General features: G+C 44.2%; 1 protein-coding gene across 1 annotated transcript in view; it reads left to right on the top strand.

The window, feature by feature from the left end:
* Positions 1-22,187, top strand: part of LOC146174209 (PIH1 domain-containing protein 1-like) — an 84,325-nt gene that overhangs the window by 5,641 nt on the left and 56,497 nt on the right. Inside the window, exons 3-5 of the mRNA XM_084584567.1 lie at positions 5,179-5,296; positions 9,867-10,010; positions 15,629-15,725. Of these exons, the coding sequence (XP_084440693.1) occupies positions 5,179-5,296; positions 9,867-10,010; positions 15,629-15,725 (359 nt within the window). The remainder of the gene's footprint in view (positions 1-5,178; positions 5,297-9,866; positions 10,011-15,628; positions 15,726-22,187) is intronic.

The following is a 22,187-nucleotide window of genomic DNA, read 5'->3' as shown; positions in this document are numbered from 1 at the left end:
TCAAATTACTCCGTAACCTTCCACTACGGTACCTCTTTCTTTCTGCTTCCTCTCCCAGCTTCCTTTTCTCAAGCCTAGCAGAGAGATAGGGTTGTTTGTCTTCAGGTAAAATCCGATTTTACCTGATTTTTCTCAGTTTTTGGAACAACTGTGCCCACGGAACTTGTTGAAAGCTTGTATGAAAGCATGAAAGTTTTGGGCGAAAATCTCCGCAGAATGGAGCTGCACTCTGAAACCCAACGTCTCACACAAAGGAGAAAACCAGTTGACAATGGGGAAATTGGCTGCCTTACTTGATCAATTCCAAATGCGGCTGCTGGGTCAGTCATTTGATGACTACCGACCTCCCTTTATTTCTGTGACGGACGAAGGCTCACTTCACGAGGAGTTTAACCAGTACTTGCTGGAAGCAAGCCCCACAAATGAAAGTGTTGAAGTGTTAGACTATTGGAACAACGCAACTGTGCACTAACCCAGGCTAGCAAATGCTTGTTGACATTGTTGTGTCTAGCTAATGGTAGCTGTGACGTTGAGCAAACGTTCTCTCAGCTAAGGTACCTCCAGAGACCAGATAGGTCTGATGGAAACTGAAATATTGCATATGCTGATGATTTTGTATGTTAATAAGGGCGTGCAAAACGTCGATGATTATACTCACGTGAATAAAATCTTTCTTGTCCAAAAACTGACCATTGCACATCACTGAGAGTAATAATTACGACAGAAACTCCGAATTATGGAATACTTTCTTGAAACCAAGAAATTGACTTAATTATTAGTTTGTAAATTAACCCGGTAAAACCCGAATTTTGGAGTGTTTCCACGATAAACCCAATTTCTTCCCTATTATCAATCGCAAAATAACGGCCAATTTTTATCCCCCCAATTTTAAAAATATAAAACTCGAAAGCGAATAACCCTACATATACTATACCTTTCCTTTCTTTCAAACCAATGTACAGTATACAAGAAAAAATAATGAAAACACAATCTTCACCTTGTTAGGTGTAGGCGTCCACAATTCCATGGCTTCCACTCAGAAGTATAAGGTTATTTCCTTTCCCCAAAATCTAATTTAAAGAGAAATTATAAAAAAAAAAAACATGTATTGAAAAGTATGTGTAAAGCAGCTATCACTGCAACACACAGCTTTGGCTCTATCACTAGGTTCAAGCCATGCTTAAAATCCCACAATATTTTTTTTGGTCAGCCTTGATGCTGTCGCCTTTGAGCCTGAAAATAATGTTTGCCTGGCAGCGAGCATCACCACATAGAGTGTATTTGTTTATTTATTTGTTTCCTCATAGGCACTGGGTAAAGCACTTAAAGAAAGGGTCATATTACCAGTGGCGGTCACATCGCCAGTGGGATCCTCAATGGAGTAGATTTTACTCGTGAGGGGTTATCACAAGGAAGCTACTTACTCCTGTGATAAATGGGGAAGATGACTGCTGGCCGAATTTTGTTAAACTTAGTTGCTAAACCATTGGCATTGACTTCCAGCCAGGAATCATGGTGCGCACTATAGTCTCGACAATATTGTCAGCATCACAAGTTTGAATGAAGTGGCGGGGAAAAGTTCCACTTTCAGTTCTGAATTTATTGGCAGTGAATACATCTCTTGCCTTTAGACAAATGCCAAGAGGTTCACAAAAATCGAGTTGAATTTAATGCCACACTCACACAAGCATGGGATCGAACCCAATTCAAATCCGGCATTACTGCTCGGCCAGTTTGGTTGGGGTTGACCTTGATCCTGCTCTACCCCTGAAGTGAGATTCATGGATGCTACGCTCGAGCTTTGGAAATATTCATGTACAAGACAAAAACGGAACATACGCAAAAAGTGTCGCAAAAAGCTCTTAAATTTCAAAGTGCTCTTTCATTTTGTTCAATGTGGATTGATTTCCAAAACTATGTTCGCTCTGTGAGTGCCAGCTGCCTGACAGGGCTAGGTACAAACATACAAACCATGTGCAGGGCCCAGTAGTGCATGTTGGCGTCGGTTTGTGATGTAGCCAGCTATTGGCCTCGAGATTGAGCAGAGTCGCAGCCTAGTAGCAGCATAGCTGCGAACCCTCCCAGTGTGGATGCGTGTTCGCATCGCGTGCCAGCCCGCAGCAATTTACGTGCATGTGTGCGGTGTCTACAAGAGGGCTTTTTGTTTGTTTCGCGGTTCCTGTGCAGTTTTACTTACCTTTCTGTATCTTGCAAAGGAAATATGAACAGGCTATCCTCTCACGCTGTATTAAAAAAAAAAATACTTGTTCATATCGAGCATGTCACGCTGGAAAGGACATATCATCAGTCACGGTTTTCGGTGCTTGAGATTCTTTGACAAATGGTGCCTTAAACGAAGTGCTGCTGTTGTTAGGTGCTGTGTCAAAGCAAAACAGATTGCTGCCGTCAATATTACTTATTGCAAACGCCCAAAAATTGTATATTCCCATTTCTGTTTGGAATACCGCAATTTCTGAAACATGCAACCGCAGACTGGTGCATAGCAAAATCAAGTTTGAACAAGCCACTCTGTGCCTTCTGTATCCACGATATAGTTGTCTGAGTACATTTTTTTTTTTTTGGTCTTAAACCTCTGTCGCAGTGTCTCAGTGGTAGGGCACTCGACTGCTGATTTTGAGAAAGGAGGGGTTTGATCCCGGCCATTTCGAAAGGCGCTTCTCGGCTCTGGAACTTGACTCCACGTTAAACAATCCCACGTCGTCAACGACCCCGAGGCCTGCCCCTACATCATCTGCCATATAGCTGGTGTCGCATGGCACGTTAAGCCCATACATGTATTTAATTTATTCTTTTCTTTTTCTGTTGAAGGATTCTGCACATCCGTAACAGCGGTAATGAGTAAATTCCTCTTTAGAGAAATACTTGAACGTTTGAGAAACAAGTCTTTGCAGCACCTGTTGCACCAAATATTACATTATACACATAGATCAATGTATACACTGGTAGCCCGCCATTCGAATCATTAGAACCCCTTTTCATCTGTGCTGTCTAAATTTCGAGAAAACTGGTTGTTTCTGACAACGGGAGTAAAATAGCTTCATACGAGCTTAATCGTCGCTGTTTAGTTCGGCAATAAATACATATTTATAGTCTCATGATAACATGAACTCCATTTCTTTCAGGATAATTTTATATCTGGCACCTGTTTTGGAAGTAAACGACAAAACCACCCCCAAGTCACTGCTTAACAATAATTAGAAATCTTCAGCCTTCAAAATTCCTTGCCAGAACATGAAAACGACCAAGCGCAGTTTTTACGATGTCTTCGCAGCCACTGATTCATAGCTTGCACTTTAACGTTGCTGAAAATTAATCACTGATAGTCCTAAATTTTGTCAAGTGTGTACAAGTTTTGTCACATAATGAAATTCATTCTCATTGAAAAAAAAATCACTACTTATTTGCCATTTATTTCTTATGATTCCCTCTTTTTCAGGAAATCATTTAGAGTCATTTTACAGTGCAACACCAGATTATCTGTCGCTAGAAGCATTCGCCTTGTGAGCTCGGCAAACTCAATCCCCTCACCACTCTATGCATTACCAGTCAGCTTTCCTGTGCAGCGAGGTTTCCTGTACAGTGTCGGCGCAATCTCATTTCTGGGGAATACTTCTGCCTGGTTATCAAGGCAAAGTTGACGTCCACTCAGTCTGCGGCAACCCGCTGGGCAGTACACTGTCAATGCTGCGCTTCATGTGCTTAATTATCTATTCAAGTATGATATAATAAATCAGGCTGCCTCGATTCATCTTAAGTACTGCAGGTCAGAGCACGAACCTTGGTCTCCATGGGCTTGAGACTAAATTTGCCTGTCTTACTTGTATAAGACACGCGCACGCTGTTGAAAAGGTGGTAAGATATGTTCAGGCCCAAGTATCAGGTCTGTGAATGCTGTTCAACACAAAAAGCCTGCAAAGCGGTTGCAAGTAAATCGAAAAGACGGGGGGGTTTCCTGCCTTGTTTTCCTAAAATCCGTGCATCTTTTAATTTTTTTTGCTGCATTGGTGAAATCCACGGATTTTTTTTTGCTTTCTGCATTATTGGAACACTTTAAGCAGTAAATCGCTAATGCATTGCATAAGGCACATTTGCATTGCCAACAAACGGGCCGCAAACTCGGAAGCAGACATATGGCGCGTGCGTTTCTGCGAGCGCCGCCGGCTGCTGATCCCCACTATCGGAGCGACGGTGGCACCACCTCTAGGTCGATGTCACGGTGAAAAGCTTGCTATAACTGCAATAATTTTTGTTTAATGCGGTATTATTAGCGCAACAATGCTAAGGCTGCCATTTAGTGGACACCCCGGTGTCGGTGTCTTAGCAGTTGTCAACATTGGGAGCAGAACATCGCGAGCATATCCTCTGACAGGTTGTAGTTCTAACCTGGGACCTTTGGATACCCAGTCAGGAACGCTGGTACAGCTTGGTTAAAGCATTCCTATACCGGTGTTGGGTAGTCTTGCCCATAATTTGGTAGCTTACAACTGAATGCTAATGGATATGCATGGGATAACTGGGGAACAAATTAAGAGATTTTGTAATCGTTCTCAGCAAGCTGAACACTTGTAGTGTACACAAATTTTAATGACTTAGATAAAAGCCAAAGACAAACAAAATAAACAAATCTAAATGAGAGTGAAACGTGCTAGTGCATCTAGGACGCGTCTAGCTTATGCAGGTAAATTGTGAGTCTTTTTATTACGCAGTATGTCCTGTTCAAATATCTCGGAAGAGTGCAAACTTGATTAATATTCAAGCACAGCAACAGAACATTCAAATATAAAAAGTAGCTTTAGAAAACAGACCACAAATTTTCCGTGTTCTTTTTTCTGAACCTAAAGTCACCTTTAATATCATTGCCTGTTCTTGCAAGTCTTTGTGTGTATCCTTTGCCGCTTTGGTTAATACTTGTGAACACAGAAAGGAGCCCAGGGTAAAAGAAATGTGTTGTAGATGTACTTAAAGAAAAAGAAGCTACTTAAGTAGAAGAAAAGGCGGTCGTTCTATCCATCTTCTTTCCTGTGAGCGTGTCCTTGCTCCATTCCAGTGAACAGTGTCAACTGACTGGCCCTAGAGCAAGTACTTCTGTGGTCAGTAATTGGGCAAACTTTGGGGGACCGTTCTGTCGATACAACTCTCGGGGCCTCTCTTGTGCAGCTTCCTGAGCCGCGGGACATTGACGATGGCGAACTGATCCACATACTGGAGTCGGAGGACCCAACCTCATACCGCGTCCCCCTCAGCCTAGGGCTTCCACACGAGGAGGTGGATAAGAGTGAGTGGCAATTGGGCCTTTGTACTGCACTGCATTCAACTGTTGCATGGTACTTCAGGGGCTGACAGGTGGTCCAGGGTACTGACTTTGAACTGTGAACTTGTAGTAATGTGCAAATTACTCGCAGAAATGAGCAATTTTAGGGTGGTAATGTAGGCTCTCTGAAGCAAACTTGTAAGGGAGTGGAAAATTTCATCTGATCAGAAGTGGTCCAGGGTACTGACTTTGAACTGTGAACTTGTAGTAGTGTGCAAATTACTCGCAGAAATGAGCAATTTTATGGTGGTAATGTAGGCTGTTTGTAAGGGAGTGGAAAATTTCATCTGATCAGAAGTTTGTCTTAATAGAACTCCCCCGCCTCCTAAGAAAAAAAAAAGTGTGACTATGCTAAGTGTGTGCAAAATATGTCACACAGTGGCGTCGCGAGAGGGGTGCGGGGGTTGTGGTCCGCACCAGATGCAGCGCTGAGGGGGGTGCAGCCGGGCAGGGAGAGGTAGGAAGGGGCGGGGAGAGAAATGAATGAATGTGTAAAGACGCGAAGAGGCGCGCATCTGTGCCACTGACTGATAAGTGTGATCTCCTCGTATAACTAATCATTCTGTTGTGAGGAGTGCTTGAAAACACATGCCTTAGTTAATGCCAAAGACTATGCATCGTTCTAACGTTGGACCGGGCCTGTGTATGTGTGTGTACCCTGAGAACACCAGCATTAACCCGATACCGATCTGGAACCCCTGCGTTGGAGCTAGACGACACCCGTTGGTGGCTGCACCACCGCATTGCCTCTTTTTGTGTATGGCATGCAATTCACTCTCCTTTCCCAAGCGCAGACCGCTGGCAGTATCTAGCCGGCAGTCTTTTGTCTTTTGTTTTGTTCATTTATCTCCTGTGCCTTTCTCCCTCCTCGGACCAGTCATACATCCCCATCGCACTTTCAAAACGCTGGCAGGCACGCAATGCCTGTTGTTCTGTGGAATGGCGAGTCTGATCACTACGCGCTGACTAGAAAAAAAATAATAAGAAGGAGGGCAACTTTAGTAATGCCAGGTGCTTTAAAAGAGGAATTGAGAGTAAATGTACCCGATCGGTGCTCATGCGGTTCTTACCTTTTTTCACTGAAAAAGGCAGAGGCATTGTTAAAATGAGAAAGCCAACTGAAAGCGTTAGAAAAAAAAATGCTTGGAGATGCCCATTGTCTGCCAGTCCGAAAAGGCTGTTTCGCACTTAACATTTTTCGTTGGTACGGCATCAATGCGCGTTAGTAACTTTACAGTCTGGATGCGGAAGTCAACTTGCATCTTTTGGAAGAAATTTAAGGAGAGGAGAAAATTTAGTCAAATGTAGAGAATGTTAAAAGGCTTTCACCTGTGCATGTGGACGTGAAAGGTTCTGTTTGTGATCTAACTGCAACGCGTGACATTGAGAGTATTGAAGAACGGGTTCGGTTACAGAGTGAGCTGGAAGAGTGCTTCTCTGCATGTGAACTCCCATTATGTGACCTCGCTGACAACCACTGCCCTCTTGGTACTATCCAATGCAACCGAACACCCAGCATGACGAAGACTTCCGGTTGCAGCATTTCAGAGGCACCTTCATTTTTGGAACGCGCCTGGAACAGCCGCAATGCTAATCAAAGGATTGTTGCAGTGGCACCTGGCAGTAAGGTCCATGTTTGCAAGAGTTTATCTTACGATCGTTTAGGGGCCCCTTATGATGCCCTGAGCAGGAGCAGACAGTTCCTTTTTCAAGCTGCGACTGAGCACAAACGTGAGGGTGTATTACAAGCTTTGTAAAAAATGATAGCGAGCCCCTGCGGACGACAAGTATGCGCGGTGCTGGCAAGTATGTGATAACCAGCCACGAGACGTGGGAAAACAATGCCGGCCGCCCGTATTCAGTCCGCGATGCGTCTGGTCTGGCTTTTGGAATGAGCGCCGCATCGTCGCTAGTTAGTCGATAGGTTGGTTGCGACTGTAGGAAGAATGAAAAGAAAATGCACGGGCCTGCTACTGGGCTCTGTAGCTGAGCCACCTCCACTGTCTTGTGAGGACAAAAGAGAAAATAATGAAGATAAAGAAGAGGGAGAGAAAGATGCGCATCGCAACAGCCGTCGTCCACCACCGAAGCGGTAGGGGTGCTACCTCGAGCCGCGCTGCCTTTTCTTTCTCCATGTTCCTTCCCCATCCTCTTCTCAATGTGCACAACCAGGGAGGGAACCAGGGAGGAAAGGGGGGGGTGCCACGCCACGCCTCCGCACCGGGTACAAGTGACCCCAGTGACGCCACTTACGTTACATGAAAATAATAAATAAATTTCATTGCAGTGAGGGGCCAATTACAAATGGAACTGTTTAGTATGCGCAATATGAGCAAGCATAAGACTGAGAATATGAGCCAAAGTGATGTTTTTCCTGCTTCCTTCAGCTGCATAGCACAATTTTTCACAGGCACCCCCTCAGCCTTGCGCATGATGATAAAAGGTTGGGCTAACCATGATGGTCACTCTAAGCCACTGCCCTCTAATTGGGCTCTGAAATGCATGAGGCTTAATGGAAGCTGAGTGGGTTCAACTCAGATAGAGGATAACACAGCATGAGATGATAGGTGCTACGTTGAGAGACAGGAAGCGTGCAGAGTGGGTCAGAGAAATAACTTGAGTTAGTGACACTCTAGTGGAAGTCAGAAAGAAAAAGGGGCATGGGCAGGGCATGTAGTGCATAGAAAGGAAACCGATGGTCTCTAAGAGTAGCCAATTGCATTTCAAGGGAAGGAAAGTATAGCACTGGCGGCAGAAAGTTAGGTGGGCAGATGAGTTTAAGAAAGTTTCTACCTAGAAGGTATTTACAGATGGCACAAGGCTTTATAAATTTGACAGTAATGGTAGAGGCCTTTGCCCCGCAGTATGTGTAGTCAGGCTGGTGGCGATAATTCAGGTGAGAATGCCGTGCCAATGCTGCCTAAATGAGTGTACCGTATTTGCCGAATTCCAACGCGCACCTTTTTTCGGGGGAAAATAAGTCTTAAAATCGCATGCGCATTAGATTCAGGTACAAACCGAAACTGCCCCATAGCTGCCCTACGATGTGGGAGGTCACGTGTTGCTGGCAACCATGGGAGCACGTTTGCTTGTAGTTTTCTGCATCGCAGGAGCTGTTTGCAACCGGTGACTTGTGATATTGGAACTTGTGACTTGTTATTCCTATCTGCGAGCGTGGCACAACAGAATTCACGGGACCAACCGCCTCGCCTCACTTTTGCTACGTTTACGGCGTTAGTTCGTCGTCCGTAGCACGATGGTGGTGTTGTCCGGCAGCCTCTCCGTACGATATCGTTTTTGAAAATGGAGGCAGTGGCCGTGAAGACACGTCGTGTCCGCCACGAGAATAGCTTCAAGTGTAAAGGTATTCTGCGCGCAGAAAAGAGCGGCAATAGGCTTACAGCTCGCCATTTTGGTGTGCCAGTGACTTTTGTTCGCGACTAGCGAAGACTGAAAACTTCAGTCTTTGAGTGCAAAACGTCAAACAAAGGTCGCCACGGTCCGCGAGCGGGGAGGTTTCCCGACCTTGAAGATGAGCTGGCCGACTACACGAGGCAGCTGCGTGTGGACCACATGCTAGTCACCACTGAGGTGCTCAAGGTGTGAAAGTCCTTGAGCTTGCGCGTAATTGAGGCCTCTCAAGAAGCCAATTCAAAGCAATCTGAAAGATGTCCGAGAGTCCCAACTGCAAATGTAGAAATCGTTACAGATTTTTTTTTGTTCGTGGAAATCACATTCACATTAGAAGCGGGGCTTGCAGTTTTTTTTTTTTTTTCGGTCCCCGTAGTTGGGTGCGCGTTAAATCGGAGTTTGAAATTTTTTTGTGTGTGTTTTAAATCAGGTGTGTGGTGGAATTGGGTAACCACGGTACTTAAGTTATGTTTTATTGTTTTAGGATTTACAACTACTGTGACACTTTGCATTAAACTCCGTGCTCGCCTGGCACAAAATACTACACTGCATAAATGGCTTCATATTTCTGGCTTGAAATTTGCTTTATATAATCACATTTTGAACCGCCTTGAAGCCTGTATTAATGACATTCCACAGTACATGCTATATGGAGCTTTAAGGCTATTGGCAGTGTTGTCGCGGTGAATGCGAATGAATTTTGAAAAATCGAGCAATCAGTCACAATGCATCTGAAAACTCAGGGGCTGATATACATCTGTTGTATGGAACATGTCGCGGTGCTGGGGAGAAGTCCGAATAATCAAGCTGGCCTGAAAAACCGGATGTCCGAATTTTCGGTCGTTGACTTTATTATTTATGTCGCAAAGTATTTGTTTCGAATTGAAATAAGTAAGTGTTTTATAGATCACTTAATTTTAACACTGTCATTATCCTTTCCTTGCTTTGCTGTGTTCAGGGTAATATTATCACACCTTTTCATTGGCCACCAACTGAAGCCAGGTGTAGCATTGCACGTCTTTTCTTTTTTTTTTTTTCCACAGGACCTCTGTGTACACTCATGTTCACGTGGCTGTCAGCAATGAGACTGATACACTTTTTTTTGTTTCTTTTGTTTTTCCAGGTGGAAGTCAATGCATGGCTTATGATATCATCATCAATGAAACATTCTTCCACAAGATCAGCTCCAACGAGCTGTTCAAGACGTTCCTCATCACGGTCGCACTTGATGGCATCGAGGACAAGTACGGTGTCAACCCTGACCGAGGTATGCCCTTTAAAAGTTAAAAGCTAGGTTGCGCTTAAGCTTCCCGATTAGGCATGACTGTGTGTAACAACTTCACAAATATTTGGCGTTCACAGACTGATGCCGAGTTTGGCAAAGTGTTAAATGTCTTTAGTTGGTTTGGATTTTGGGGAAAAGAAGGCGCAGTATCTGTCTCACTTTTACGGCGAATGCCTCCACTTACAATGAAACAGCGTGCAATTGGAGATAAATACAGTCGAACCCGGATATATCAAACTCAAAGGGGATCGCAAAATATTTCGATATTCAGAAATCGGCTTGAGACACCACTTGCGATCATGAAAAATGATGCCGTATTTGTTGCGCAATCAACCCACTCGCATAATGAACCCACCCACCACTTTTGCCGCTGAGAATTTGAAGAAAAGAAAACTTTTAGTCGGTGCCGTGTCCCTTTGTTTCGGTCGTCTCATCCACAGCTCATTTATTGGCAGCGCGCCAAAATGCTGTGCAGCATTACATCACGGCGTGTTTATCTTTGATAGCTTTTACGGTGGCAGGGAGCGAACTTAGCAGAATGCCCATGATGGTTTGATTGCACAAGCCTGGTTCGATTTATCAGGCCGTGCTTGGGGCAGATGTAGACCACTGCCAAAAGTCATTGGAAAGCACGATAGCTGTAAATGCTGTTAGAAGCGAACAATCCTAAAAGCTGGTTTTATGATCGCAGCTGACGGCGCGCTTTCGTTGATTCATAGATGCAAAGATGAACGACTCTCACCCTCCCCCCCAAAAAAAAAGATCTGTCGCTTAACGTCCGCAACCGCCATAGCTTACGCAACCCGTAAGTTCAGCACGACGATACACGATGCACATCGCACGTCACCTGCTGCGCACAGAAGGTTCACAACACACACTGAACAAAGAGTCCGATGTTCTGTCTGCCACGGGCCGAGCTGGCTTGTCAGCGCATGTGTAGTGCATGCTGCTGCGAATAAAGACTGAGAAAGAGAGAGGAAGGGGACAGAGAAAGCCCGGCAGAAGAATGGGCACACCTTGCGCTTTGCTCTATTGCAGTGTTTCCTCTCTCCCAACACCATGGCTGCATTGGCTACATCTGCTCCATACCGGCTGTTGCCAAACTAGTTTCCTCTCTTTCCTTCACGCACATGTGGCTTGCAAACATCGCATTCTGGCGCGTGGCAAACGATCACCGCAGATGCGCGTCTTTGGGAAAAGCGCGTGGCGCTGGCCTAGACCAGCCATCAGTGCATGGATTTTGAAGGGGATATTCCATAAGTTCAGTATAACCAAAATTCGAATTATTCAGGTTCGACTGTATGTCGTCAGTTCGAATCCCCCATATAAAACTAGAGTCCGCCTGACTACCAGAATGATGCTAAAATGGAAGCAAAGTGGCATTTCACCACACTGAATGATGAACAAAGAAAGGTTACATCACAATTTTGATACCAAATCACATGCGTATTTTTTCCCAACACATTTTTCTCAAAGCTGGAGTACAGCAGCGGTAACATTGACAGCGACATTGTTTTGGCAGAGCAAGCTATATCGGGCACTAGCACCAACCTAGAGGATAAAGTGGGATCATCACATGGCAACTCTTACTGCTGCTGGAAGAGGCACTTGATTGAGTTTGTGCATTTTAAAAGCATAAAGTAGCGATTTTCTCTGTTATTAAATTTTGCTTGTTAATAGCAAATGCTAGCACCGCATATTTTGATGTTGCATCATCACTGGGGTTGTGCAGTATTTCTCATGCTGTTGCCATGGTCCGTTACAGCTCGGCAGTCTGTACTTCAGTGCCTGATGTATGTGACCGAATGTAGTGTAAGCTCCTATTTACACCCGAAAAAGTAGTTCAGAGAAGCTCAGTTAACCTAGCTGTGAAAAGATAGAAAAGTGAGTGGTCATTCTCATGAGCGCATGAAGCATTTCAGCATCGACCCGATGCCTAGGGGGCAATGATCGCAGTTAATGTGCAAGAATTTAGAGCGTGAAACCCACCTCTACACAGTTGCTTTAAGATTTCTCCGTGTCATCTTCACTGTCCACCTTGCCTCTTTACGAGCTTTAAGGGAGCAGCAGAACGATGCCACTTCGGCAGGCATTGTGCAAATGGGCTCTGCGTCTCTCTTGTAAACTTGACAGTTTCACTCCTCGTGCCGAGATGTGTTATTAACAAGAATCACTGACCACTCACCTCTGAATGATTATGAAGCAGCTTTACTTTTTTCAGTAACAATGGCAATAATGTTGCCACTGCACAATGTCGTCGCAGTAGTTGTTACTTGCCGGGCTTGACTTCACTGAGTCAGTGAGCTGTCAACGTGCTGCTGACAGCTCGCCGACTAGATGAAATGCATTCTTGCCAAGGTTGAGGTTAATGTTGGTAGCTACAGATGTGGTCAGCCTTGCAGGTTGTGCCGGCAATTGCCCCACAGTAGCACCACTTAAATGCTAATTAGTGTCGACAGGTTAGGCACACACACACACACAATCGCACATAATTGGTTATTAGGAGAGTTGTCAACATTTCAGGTCCACGTCAGAGTCCTGTGGGAAAACGAAAAGGCATGAAACCTCCTTAACTATGGGCACTCCTGTTTTCCTGAAGAAATTGAACAATACGCTCCTTTCCACACTGTAACCTGGACATCACATAATGTAATGTTCTATATCGCCGCACGAAGCACATGTGCAACACAGTAGAGACGTTGCCAGGCCCGTCTTGTACATGCACGCAGGAGTTGAAGCAGAGCTCTTATATATGAGATATAATAAAATGGCCAAATTCAGGCGCCTAATATCTAGTATTAAGCCTAAACAGGCCCAGGCAGAACTGTTTATTGAATAAGTAAATAAAGAGGTCCATTAATGATGCACACCTAAATTGCCCAGAAGAGCATAACTAAATTGCCCAGAAGAGCATAACACAGCAACACTCCAATGTGTGTTATCCCATTTAGTGTGTCATGCAGGTGCTTTTGAGCCTTTGCTGTCATCTGTCAGCTGAACAGAAACATATTGCGTAAATAGGAGCACATTGGGTGTTGCTGTCACCACAAGCCATAGATGACTAGCAGCGTGTGACGAGCCTGGCTTGTCAGTCTTGCATGGATCAGGCTCCATTGTCGCTCCAATTTCCGAGCACTTAATGTAAACGCAGTTCTAGCAGGATGCTGTTGTATATACAGTAAAACACCATTACAAGAGACACTCAGGTGACCCCAAAAAGATGTCTCTTGTAACCAGGGTCTCTTGTAACCAAAAATTCTTCCCAACTCATATGTGCGGCACTTTAGATTCCCTTATCTAAATTCTGTTTCGTATCAAAGTCCTGTTTTGTTGCAATATGTTGGGAACCAAGAACGAGTGCCTCCTCTTTACTGGGAAGTCAAAATGTCCCCGTTGTTTCAGCCACTGTTGCTGAAACAGCGGGGACATTTTGACTTCCCGGTAAAGAGGAGGCACTCCTTCTTGGTTCCCAACATGTTGCAACAAAACAGGACACTGATACGAGCAGAATTTAAATAAGGGAGTCTAAACTGCCGCACATACGAGTTTGTTTGAGTCAGCTGCATTGCATGAGCGTACCTGGGTTGTCTCTCTTCTAAATAGTGAACATTTTACTCCAGGGACCTGAAAAAAGCTGCCCCTAGTAACAGTGTGCCTGTTGTAACCATGTCTCTTGTATGCGATGTTGTTAACATGGCAGACATAGGAAAACCAACCACACCATTTTTAAATGTCTCTTGTAACCATGTCTTTCGTAACGAGATTTTAGTGTATAACGTTTGCGTGACAAAGCACCTACTATCCTGCACATGACTTTTCAGGCTTTCTTTTTTTTTGTTTTTATTTTATATAAACGGGTGGAATGATTTTTTGCCTAGCAAAGAGGCTTGTTTTTCAAATACAAAGCAGAGATGGATGTTCTCAAGTTTTTGTGGCCTGTCCAAGAAGTACTGCGTGTTCCTGTAGCTTCACTCCTCTGCTGTGGAATGTTTTCCTTTATGACAGTGTGGCTGAGTTTGTTTTGCATAAATAGCTTCATTGATTGAAAAAGAATAAGTGTTCATTTAGCTATGAGCACCTATTTTCCTGAGTGTAGGTGCCTTGCTTGAATTACTGTAGTTTTCAAGTCGTTTGTGTTATTTTCATAAAAAATGGGGTTCCAACTAATTTTTCAGATTTTTCTAGCGAGCAGAACCTAGTGCATGTCAGTAATATGTGAGATGCTACACAAAAATAGGAGGATTTTGATCGCACAAAAATATTTTCTTTGAATTTTCATTGTAGCTCTTAGTTTGCACTCTCTCCTTTGAAGTAGCCACTTTGACCATTCATACACCAATCCCAGTGTTTCTCTCATGATTCTGTGTGTCCGTCGAAGTCTTCAAGTGGCATTGATGACTTTCTGAGATTTTGACTGTTCAGTTGTGTTGAAGTGATGCCTTTTCAGGCTCAGTTTTATTTCTGGCAACAAGACAATTTCATGCAAGAGAAGGGCAGATGTATAGAGTGGCTGCACATGCAAACACTGCAATGTTCTTGAAGGTGAGGAACTGGGAATAGAGGACTGTTATGGGATGTGAGCAGGAGCGTTGTAGAAGCCAGTTATTATTCTTCCACTTGTCTCGGCATTCTCGGCATTCTACTGAATGCCATCCTGTTAACACCTGAAAATCGAATGGTAAAGTAGCTGGTTGCTATGCCTTGTCCGGGACATAGGAATTCTTTCTGGACAATCCTGTGAATGTTGGAAGAACAGTTATTGTGTTCTTGGTGCCACTACAAACTTAATTCACATTTTCTAACCGCTATGAATTAATTGGCTGGCTTCTCCTGGAAAAACTGCTGTTTCATCTCAAGACAGTAGACATAAACCTGTTATTAGGCACCAGTTGTGATGTCGCAGATGAAACTAGTGTCATCTCGGAGTTGCTGTCTCATTTGTGTGTAGACAGAAACTTGACAATGTCAGCAGGGTGAGGGGAGGACGCAGGTCCATTCCTGTGGCAGTCATTACTTACGACTGCGCAGGCTGGAAGAGATGACGACGTGTGGGAAAGAGCAGGTGCACCTGCTCCCCCCCCCACCTCCCGACTCACATAGTGGCATCTATGAGTGACTGGTCAGCGGGGGGAGGGGGGTGGGGGGGCAACTTTGCTGTTGCATTAGGAACGTAGTCATTGAGTGCTCCCCTGTTTTTACGACTTTGGATTGATACTGTGAATACTGGCTAGGCGGTCTCATTTGCATTTATTTCTCACCTTGATATCATTTCTGCGTTGTCCTTTGGAGTCGTCATGTGAAAACTGCATGAATAGGATGAGAAACTGCGGACTCTTTTCTCAGTTCTGTCATGCAGCGGATTAACTGTAAAAATTCATATTTTTTACTCTTGTGCCACTCTCGCTGCACACTGCGCCTCTGGAGGTTTGTACATCTCATTCTGGCCACCAGGTGGCAAATAAGCCACGAAGAGCATGGCGAGAGACTTTTCGCTATGTGGGGAAAGGCTTGAAAGTGTTAATGTATCACACCTCCTCTAACCTCTCTTCTACTCCATCCTTGCTTTTCCCGGTTAACCCCTGTCCCTCTCCTTTTCCCAGAGAACTATGTGGTGCTGAAGAACCGTCCATACGTGGGCACCATGCCCGAGCACTGCATCCAGGACAGGAAAGGCCCACTCATCTCAGAGCTGCCCACGTGAGTTGTTTCTTTCACGTGGCCCAGACTGATTTGGTCTTGTGGAAAACGCTGCAGACTAGTGTGCAGGCCGCCTGTGACACATTTATAGCAGAGCTGCCAGTTTTCCACTACTGCATGTAATGTAGCTCTCGTAAACTTCAGTAAAATCTTATTTCAGCCACCATTAGGTCGAAAGTTCAGATAACTCAAACTAGGGCGTGGTCCCGGCCCACGCCCTTGTATGTCTATGGCACCAGATGCTTGTTAATATGAACTGTGGATGGGCTTGCTCCATTTAATTTGGGCAGGGGATCGTGCCAAGGCACGACCCACACCGCCAGCAATAAGTGAAACAGACCTGCCCAAACAATAGTTGCATAGAAACTGGTACTCGCACAGGCGTGCTACGGCAAGCACAACGATGATCAGAAGTTACTAGGGGTTTGTGAATATTCGAAATTTCAAATACAAATATAATGTGTTTGTTATTTGGTTCATATTCACATTTGAGAGGAACCTTCCTTTTTGCAAGGAGGGCATTCCCAACAGTTTGCACAAAGCGAAGAGCTTAGCAAAACGGGGGTCAAAAACGTTCTTATTTTGTTTCGATCTCAGATGCAGAGATCTGTCACACAAGTGTTCATGACATAAAAGTACTGTGACATGGTTTTTGGCAGTTTTTTCGGGCCCATTAGGTAATTCGAGCATTTGGTTCGTTCGGACATTTTTTTTCTGCTCCCGTGAAAGAGGAAAGAATGAAATTTAACTGTATTCAGCAGCGATGTGACAGCTGCACCAGTTTTCATGCAGGTCCTTCCTGTACAAAAAAAAAAAATGTGGTGTACAGAATCCTCTGTAAAATGTATAGTGGATTTTTCAGTAAGGCATACACTTCTGTGCAATTCGAGTTTAATTTTATTTGCAAATATACTCTGTGAATTCTGAAATAAACAGGACAAACTGTGGTTGCTATGGCTTAATGCTTCTTTCTTTACTAATGAGACATTCAATATTCAAAGGGAATTGTTTCGATGGAGGCGAAACGAAGTGTTGTCTGTGTGCTGTGCGATGTCAGCGCACATTAAAGATCCCCAGGTGGTCGAAATTACTCATAGCCCTCTACTGCAGCTACTCTTTTCCTCTTGGCACTTTCATTCCCACCGCCCTCTCTTCCCTTACAGCGCTTGTGACAGATACTGTGCCTTTCCCTTCCTATAAACCAATTATTATTATTATTTGTATTCAAAAATTTCAATATTCGCACATCTCTAGAAGTTGATATTACTGAAACACAGCTCAGTCACATAGTTTTGGTTTTGCTCTAACTTCCTGCCATTCCATGGCTGCGACCAGGTGCATGCATTGGCCAGTCGTGGCGTTTCCGATGCTGTGTTTCTTTTTAATAGCTTTTTTTATTTTGGAATGGCCTAATGTTGTTCTAATGCCTATTCATATATCCCTCATGTGCACCCACCTACTCCTTCAAGTACAATGAAATCACTGAACATTGCACATTGCACACACGCAGTTTTATCGCACTATGCGCTTTGCTTTGTGAACTGTGCAGTGTGGTGCAGTGAAGCACCCTCAAAACGCGATGGGGCTGTTTTGTGAACATGAACTGCAGCTATTGCTTCGCACTGTGAGAAGTGCACCGGAGGTCTTTACAGTTTGGGAGCTCTAGTTCAACGCTCTAGACAGTTTGCACAAAGCAAAGCACCTGAAGAAATCAGAAAAAACAGTCACCCTCATTTGGGCTTCAAGATGCATACAATTTTCGTACTAAAGTTCATCGAACAAAACTACCTTGATGTCAACGGTTTTTGACAGTTTCTTCAAGCGTATTCGATAATTACAACTTTTGACTAATTTCAATGCTTTTTCTGCGTTCCCTCGAAGGTTATATTAGCGTGAGTGTATTGTAGTTGTTTGCTTCATCCACAGCTGTGTATGTTGGCATAGCACTTAAAATTATTAATTAATTGATTAATTACTTGCATGGTGAGAAGTGGAAGAAGGGAATGGCAATAGGTTATTAAAAACCCCGGGTGGTCGAAATTTCGGGAGTCCTCCACCTCTCACAGCCGGAGTTGCTTTTGGGACGTTAAACCCCATAAGCCAAACCAAGCCAAACCAAGCCAAACCAGTGGACACATAGAGCAAATACGTCTCGCTTGCATTTTTGCCTGTCTCCTCATGCTACTTTTCATCGCTTCAAGACAGCGTTGCATGTTTTGTGTGAGAAGTGACATTTCCACATCTGCAAATTGAAGAAGGCATTTATAATTGCGCACTTACAGTATCTTATCATTTGATACTTTTAAGGATCCAAATTTTGAGTTTGTGTCATTATCAAAAGTGCCGCTATCTTCCTGATCTCGAGTCGTCCGATTGGTGGAAACGTCGGAACCGTTAGTGGCTACCACTTAGGGTTCTGGCGTTCTCACCAATCGGATGACTCAAGGTCAGGGAGATAGCGGCACTTTCGATAATGACGCCAACTCAGAATACAGACCCAGAACTTGCACTTACATCATCGCAAGTAGCTGGCATGGTAGGGCAGATCAAGGAGGTTACAATAGAACTGCTGGAGTGGAGGCCGCCTATACCGGCATGCGCGCGGAGGTGAAGTGTGATCAAGCATGCAGCGGCCATCTTGCCATAGGCAAGAAGGAGTTTTTAGTGCACTCGTATAAGCTCTTTCCGCTCTCATATTTCTGAACCAGGAGCCGATTTGTGAGTGACTCTTGGAGGAGAGGGATGGAGGGGTGGCCCATTTGGTTCAACGAATGATGTTAACACTCTTTATGTAAATATATGGGGGAGGGGGTGGGGTCGTGGTTTCTCAATGCAATGTTTTGCCAAGAGGGGCAGTTGCTTGATTTCTAAATAAGCCACTGTCGTATATTTACAGCTTTACAGCTTGCATTTCTTTAAACTACATAATATAGGGCGACCTTCAAGTTCAACGAGAAAGTCTTGAAAAAATAAATTGATAGTATTATACTTATAGCACAAAGAAGGCAAGGATGGAAAAGAGACAAATGCACACTCAGCGCCGTATTTATTTCTTGTTCTATTTTGCTCATTGATTTTAGCCTAAGCCAATAAGCCTTCTTTGCCGGTTTTGGGAAAATGCAGTTTATTCCCGCTGTTCACAAATTTCAGCTCTGTTAGTGAGTGTCACCTTCACTTGTGTCAATAATGAATCTCCGAGTCAAGCTTTAGCAACTCTAGTGTTATATTGTTGTGTGGCTTATGCCGAGTATAGTTGCACCTCAGCTGCAGATAACATTTTTCATCTTCACTTGAGCATAAGCGAAAGCGAATGGCGGCTCACGCATGTCCGCTGGATTTTAACGCAAAATACTCAAACCACTCCTGTCTGTGGTTCATTTTGCTCTTAAGATGAGCCTTTGCACAGTAATGCTAAAAGGAGTTATTTTGTGTACCTCAGTTGGGTTGTACCACTTTCGGCATAAATTGCTAAGGACTACAATGCTTGCGGATATTTAGCAAATTTTACAGTGCTAGGGAAGCACAGGATGCAAATTGTCTATCTATTTTGGCCCCGGTGTTCTTTTCGAATGTTTTGCTTCCACAAGTTTCACACTTCTTCATTGTTTGAAAACCTGTCACTGAAACCACACAGAGCGCTGTCCGAGCACTGGGCAACAACAGCAGTCAAAGCTACAATAGCAGCACTCAGCACGCATTCTTATTCGTTTTAGCATACTTACAGATGGAATATAACCCCTCAACTTTTCTTCGATCCATATGCGTAGTCATATACAATGCACGACGCCACCACTCTCGCAGATCAGTATCTGTGATCATGAAATCAGGCGAACTGATGGCGCCAAGCGAAACCGGCTCATTTTCTGCCTATGGCAAGATGGCGGTGAGCGTCTTCAGCTCACAGGCGCCTCCTCCACTCCAGTAATTCAATTATAACCTCCTTGGAGCAGATAGCCTGCAAGTGATCACAGAATTTTGCAAACTATCTAGACTAACTATCTAAGTACTACTCCCCTCCCACTGCAGGATGATATGCAGCTTAGAGCAGATACATGTAATGACTTAGTTACAAGGACAGTGGTTGGAGGCAGGTGCATAGAAGATGGTAAAGTAAACTATTATATCTTAGCTGGGGGAGGGCAGTCATGGTCTGAGTGTTTGTTCATTGGCTAAACTACTTGGATATCATGCCCATATTGCTAATGAGAATCAACAGCATACATCTGCGTCCATGACACTGATGCTTGAGTAATGGTTTCCCTTTTCGATCAGTCAAACATGGTCTGTTGCTCCTCTGAGCCCTTGTTGCTCAGGCTGTGGATGGCCCTTGGACCTTGGATGCCTGTATCTTTTTCTTTTTTTGCACGAAACTGCCTCTGCTGTTCGATAAGGTCTCACATAGTCTAGTATGGATGGCTATAGTGAACTGGGAAAATAATGCTTTAAAACAAGTGTGGTTGGTTCTGACGTACTGAGAATAGCGGGACGAATGCTCTGCAAAGCTGTTGTTTGGTGCTCGGTTGAGTGTAGTGTTTTGCGCCTTTGAAGGGCTGGCATCGAAATCGGCCTGCTACAGTGTACCGCAGTAACAACGCTCTGGAAACAGAGGAGGCGGGGAGGGAGGCTTGTAAATATCTTGGCTGAAGATTTCGTACAAGCCCTACTTCCTAGTCCTGGCCTCCTATTGCAGTGTTCAGGAGATGCGGCCGTCTACTGGTACTGCTTTGTGATGGAACTTGGGCCCAAAAAACATCCATTCATTGTTTCTCAAGGTGCAACTGACCATCCCTAGATCGGTGCTACAGACACGGCACATAGCAGATTACTCGAGGCAGTCGCTGTGGTTAGCTGCAGGAAAGTGTTGTTAGTGGTTGATCCTAGTAGACCTGCTGGGCACAAAGCCACTGCGGTCACCACTTGACTGGGAAAAAAGAGAGCGCAGATAGAGCCTCCTATCACCTACGACAGCTAATTTAGAGGACATGCATCTGCAGATTGTCGAGTGTACAGGTCTCGGGACCGGCGAGTGATTCAGCATTCATTGCTAGTAGGCTTTCAGGAAGTTCTGTGGAAAGCACTTCAGAATACCCGACTGGCTGATGGGCGTACAGTATCTATTCAGTAGTTAAAATAGCCATCTCCTGTGATACAGAGAGCCTGCAGAAATAAAGTTCTAGTGGAGTTCCTTTCTAATGGAGAGTAGAGGTTACTTTATTCTCACAGGGACACAAGTACTAGTATTTGTTCCACCTGCCCTTTTTAGCTTAGAGTAACTTTAACGTACACAATTTTTGCATAATGTAATCGGCTATTATACAACTATGAGTTACTTTCGTGCACTCTCTTGGCTGTGGCTGACAGGACACCCCTCTTTTCTGAGCAAAACGTGTAAAGTTTGGGATTTGACATCCGAAAGTGGCACTACAAAAACCGTAGACGTCACACAGTGAGAAAGAAAGCACTACACAGTCTGGATAGAATAACAAGGACAGCATTTTAATCGATGACTCAATGGGACAATGCTGTAATGCCACCCTGTTGAGCTTGGGATGCGTACGTCGATGATTGGGACTGAAAAGAGGGACAGGGATTGGTACATTTGTAGCTACTGATGGCATGTCATAGGCCACAGAGATGAGGCGAGCACATTGGCGTACCAAATCGTTTTGCAGCAAATATTAAAAGTTGTCATCATTGATTAGAATGTGATTAGTTGATTTGGACATAGGGCATTCTCGTCTTTGATGTCACTGCTAACGGTAACGTGTGCAACATTATCCTCTGGACAAGCAAGGAGTTACTGTTGCTTTCTAGGCACTTGGAAAGTAGACCTTAGCAATTTCTTTGTTCAGACAACCACTGCTACGGACACTTTAATAGCAGCACATTAAGCACAATGCAAATACCTCATAAACAGAAAAAAATCGCACGTTTTAAAGGAGTGCAGTGATGAGTTGATGGCTGGCACACTTGAGAAAAGAGACTTCATGAAAAAATTGTTTGAGCACGGGTTACTGACTTCCTTGCCTTCCTGAGGATGTGTTTTGGGAGGGATGGAGTGAAGGTTTAGATAGTAAAATATGTTATTTTTGAATAACACACAGGATTTTTTTTTTAGATGAGGCAAACAAAAACATTGTTAAGAACATGGCACAACTCTCACCTCCGTGCCAGGGTTGTGTAATTCCAAGCGACAATGAAGACATACATACTCGATGAAAGAAAGAATGGGCAGTTTTCAAAGACTGTGGAAGTAAGCACCATTTTGTTTTCAGGAATCACTTGTTACCATCATTGTTACATCATTTGTAAAATAAGGCGTGAGTCTCTGCTCCATGTTCTAAAAGTTGGCAACGAGCATTGTCTTCAAAGTATACTTGACCCAGCGCGACAATAAGGGTCTTACAGTTGTCCTTGGCCTCAATGTCTGCTTCACATGCTGAGACACCAAATAATATAGAA

This window comes from Amblyomma maculatum, chromosome 11, assembly GCF_055883805.1.
Source record: "Amblyomma maculatum isolate TAMU_Amacu chromosome 11, ASM5588380v1, whole genome shotgun sequence".
NCBI classification, from domain to species: domain Eukaryota; kingdom Metazoa; phylum Arthropoda; class Arachnida; order Ixodida; family Ixodidae; genus Amblyomma; species Amblyomma maculatum.
The sequence above is the reverse complement of the archived record's forward strand: the minus strand, read 5'-3'. Positions and strand labels throughout refer to the sequence as shown.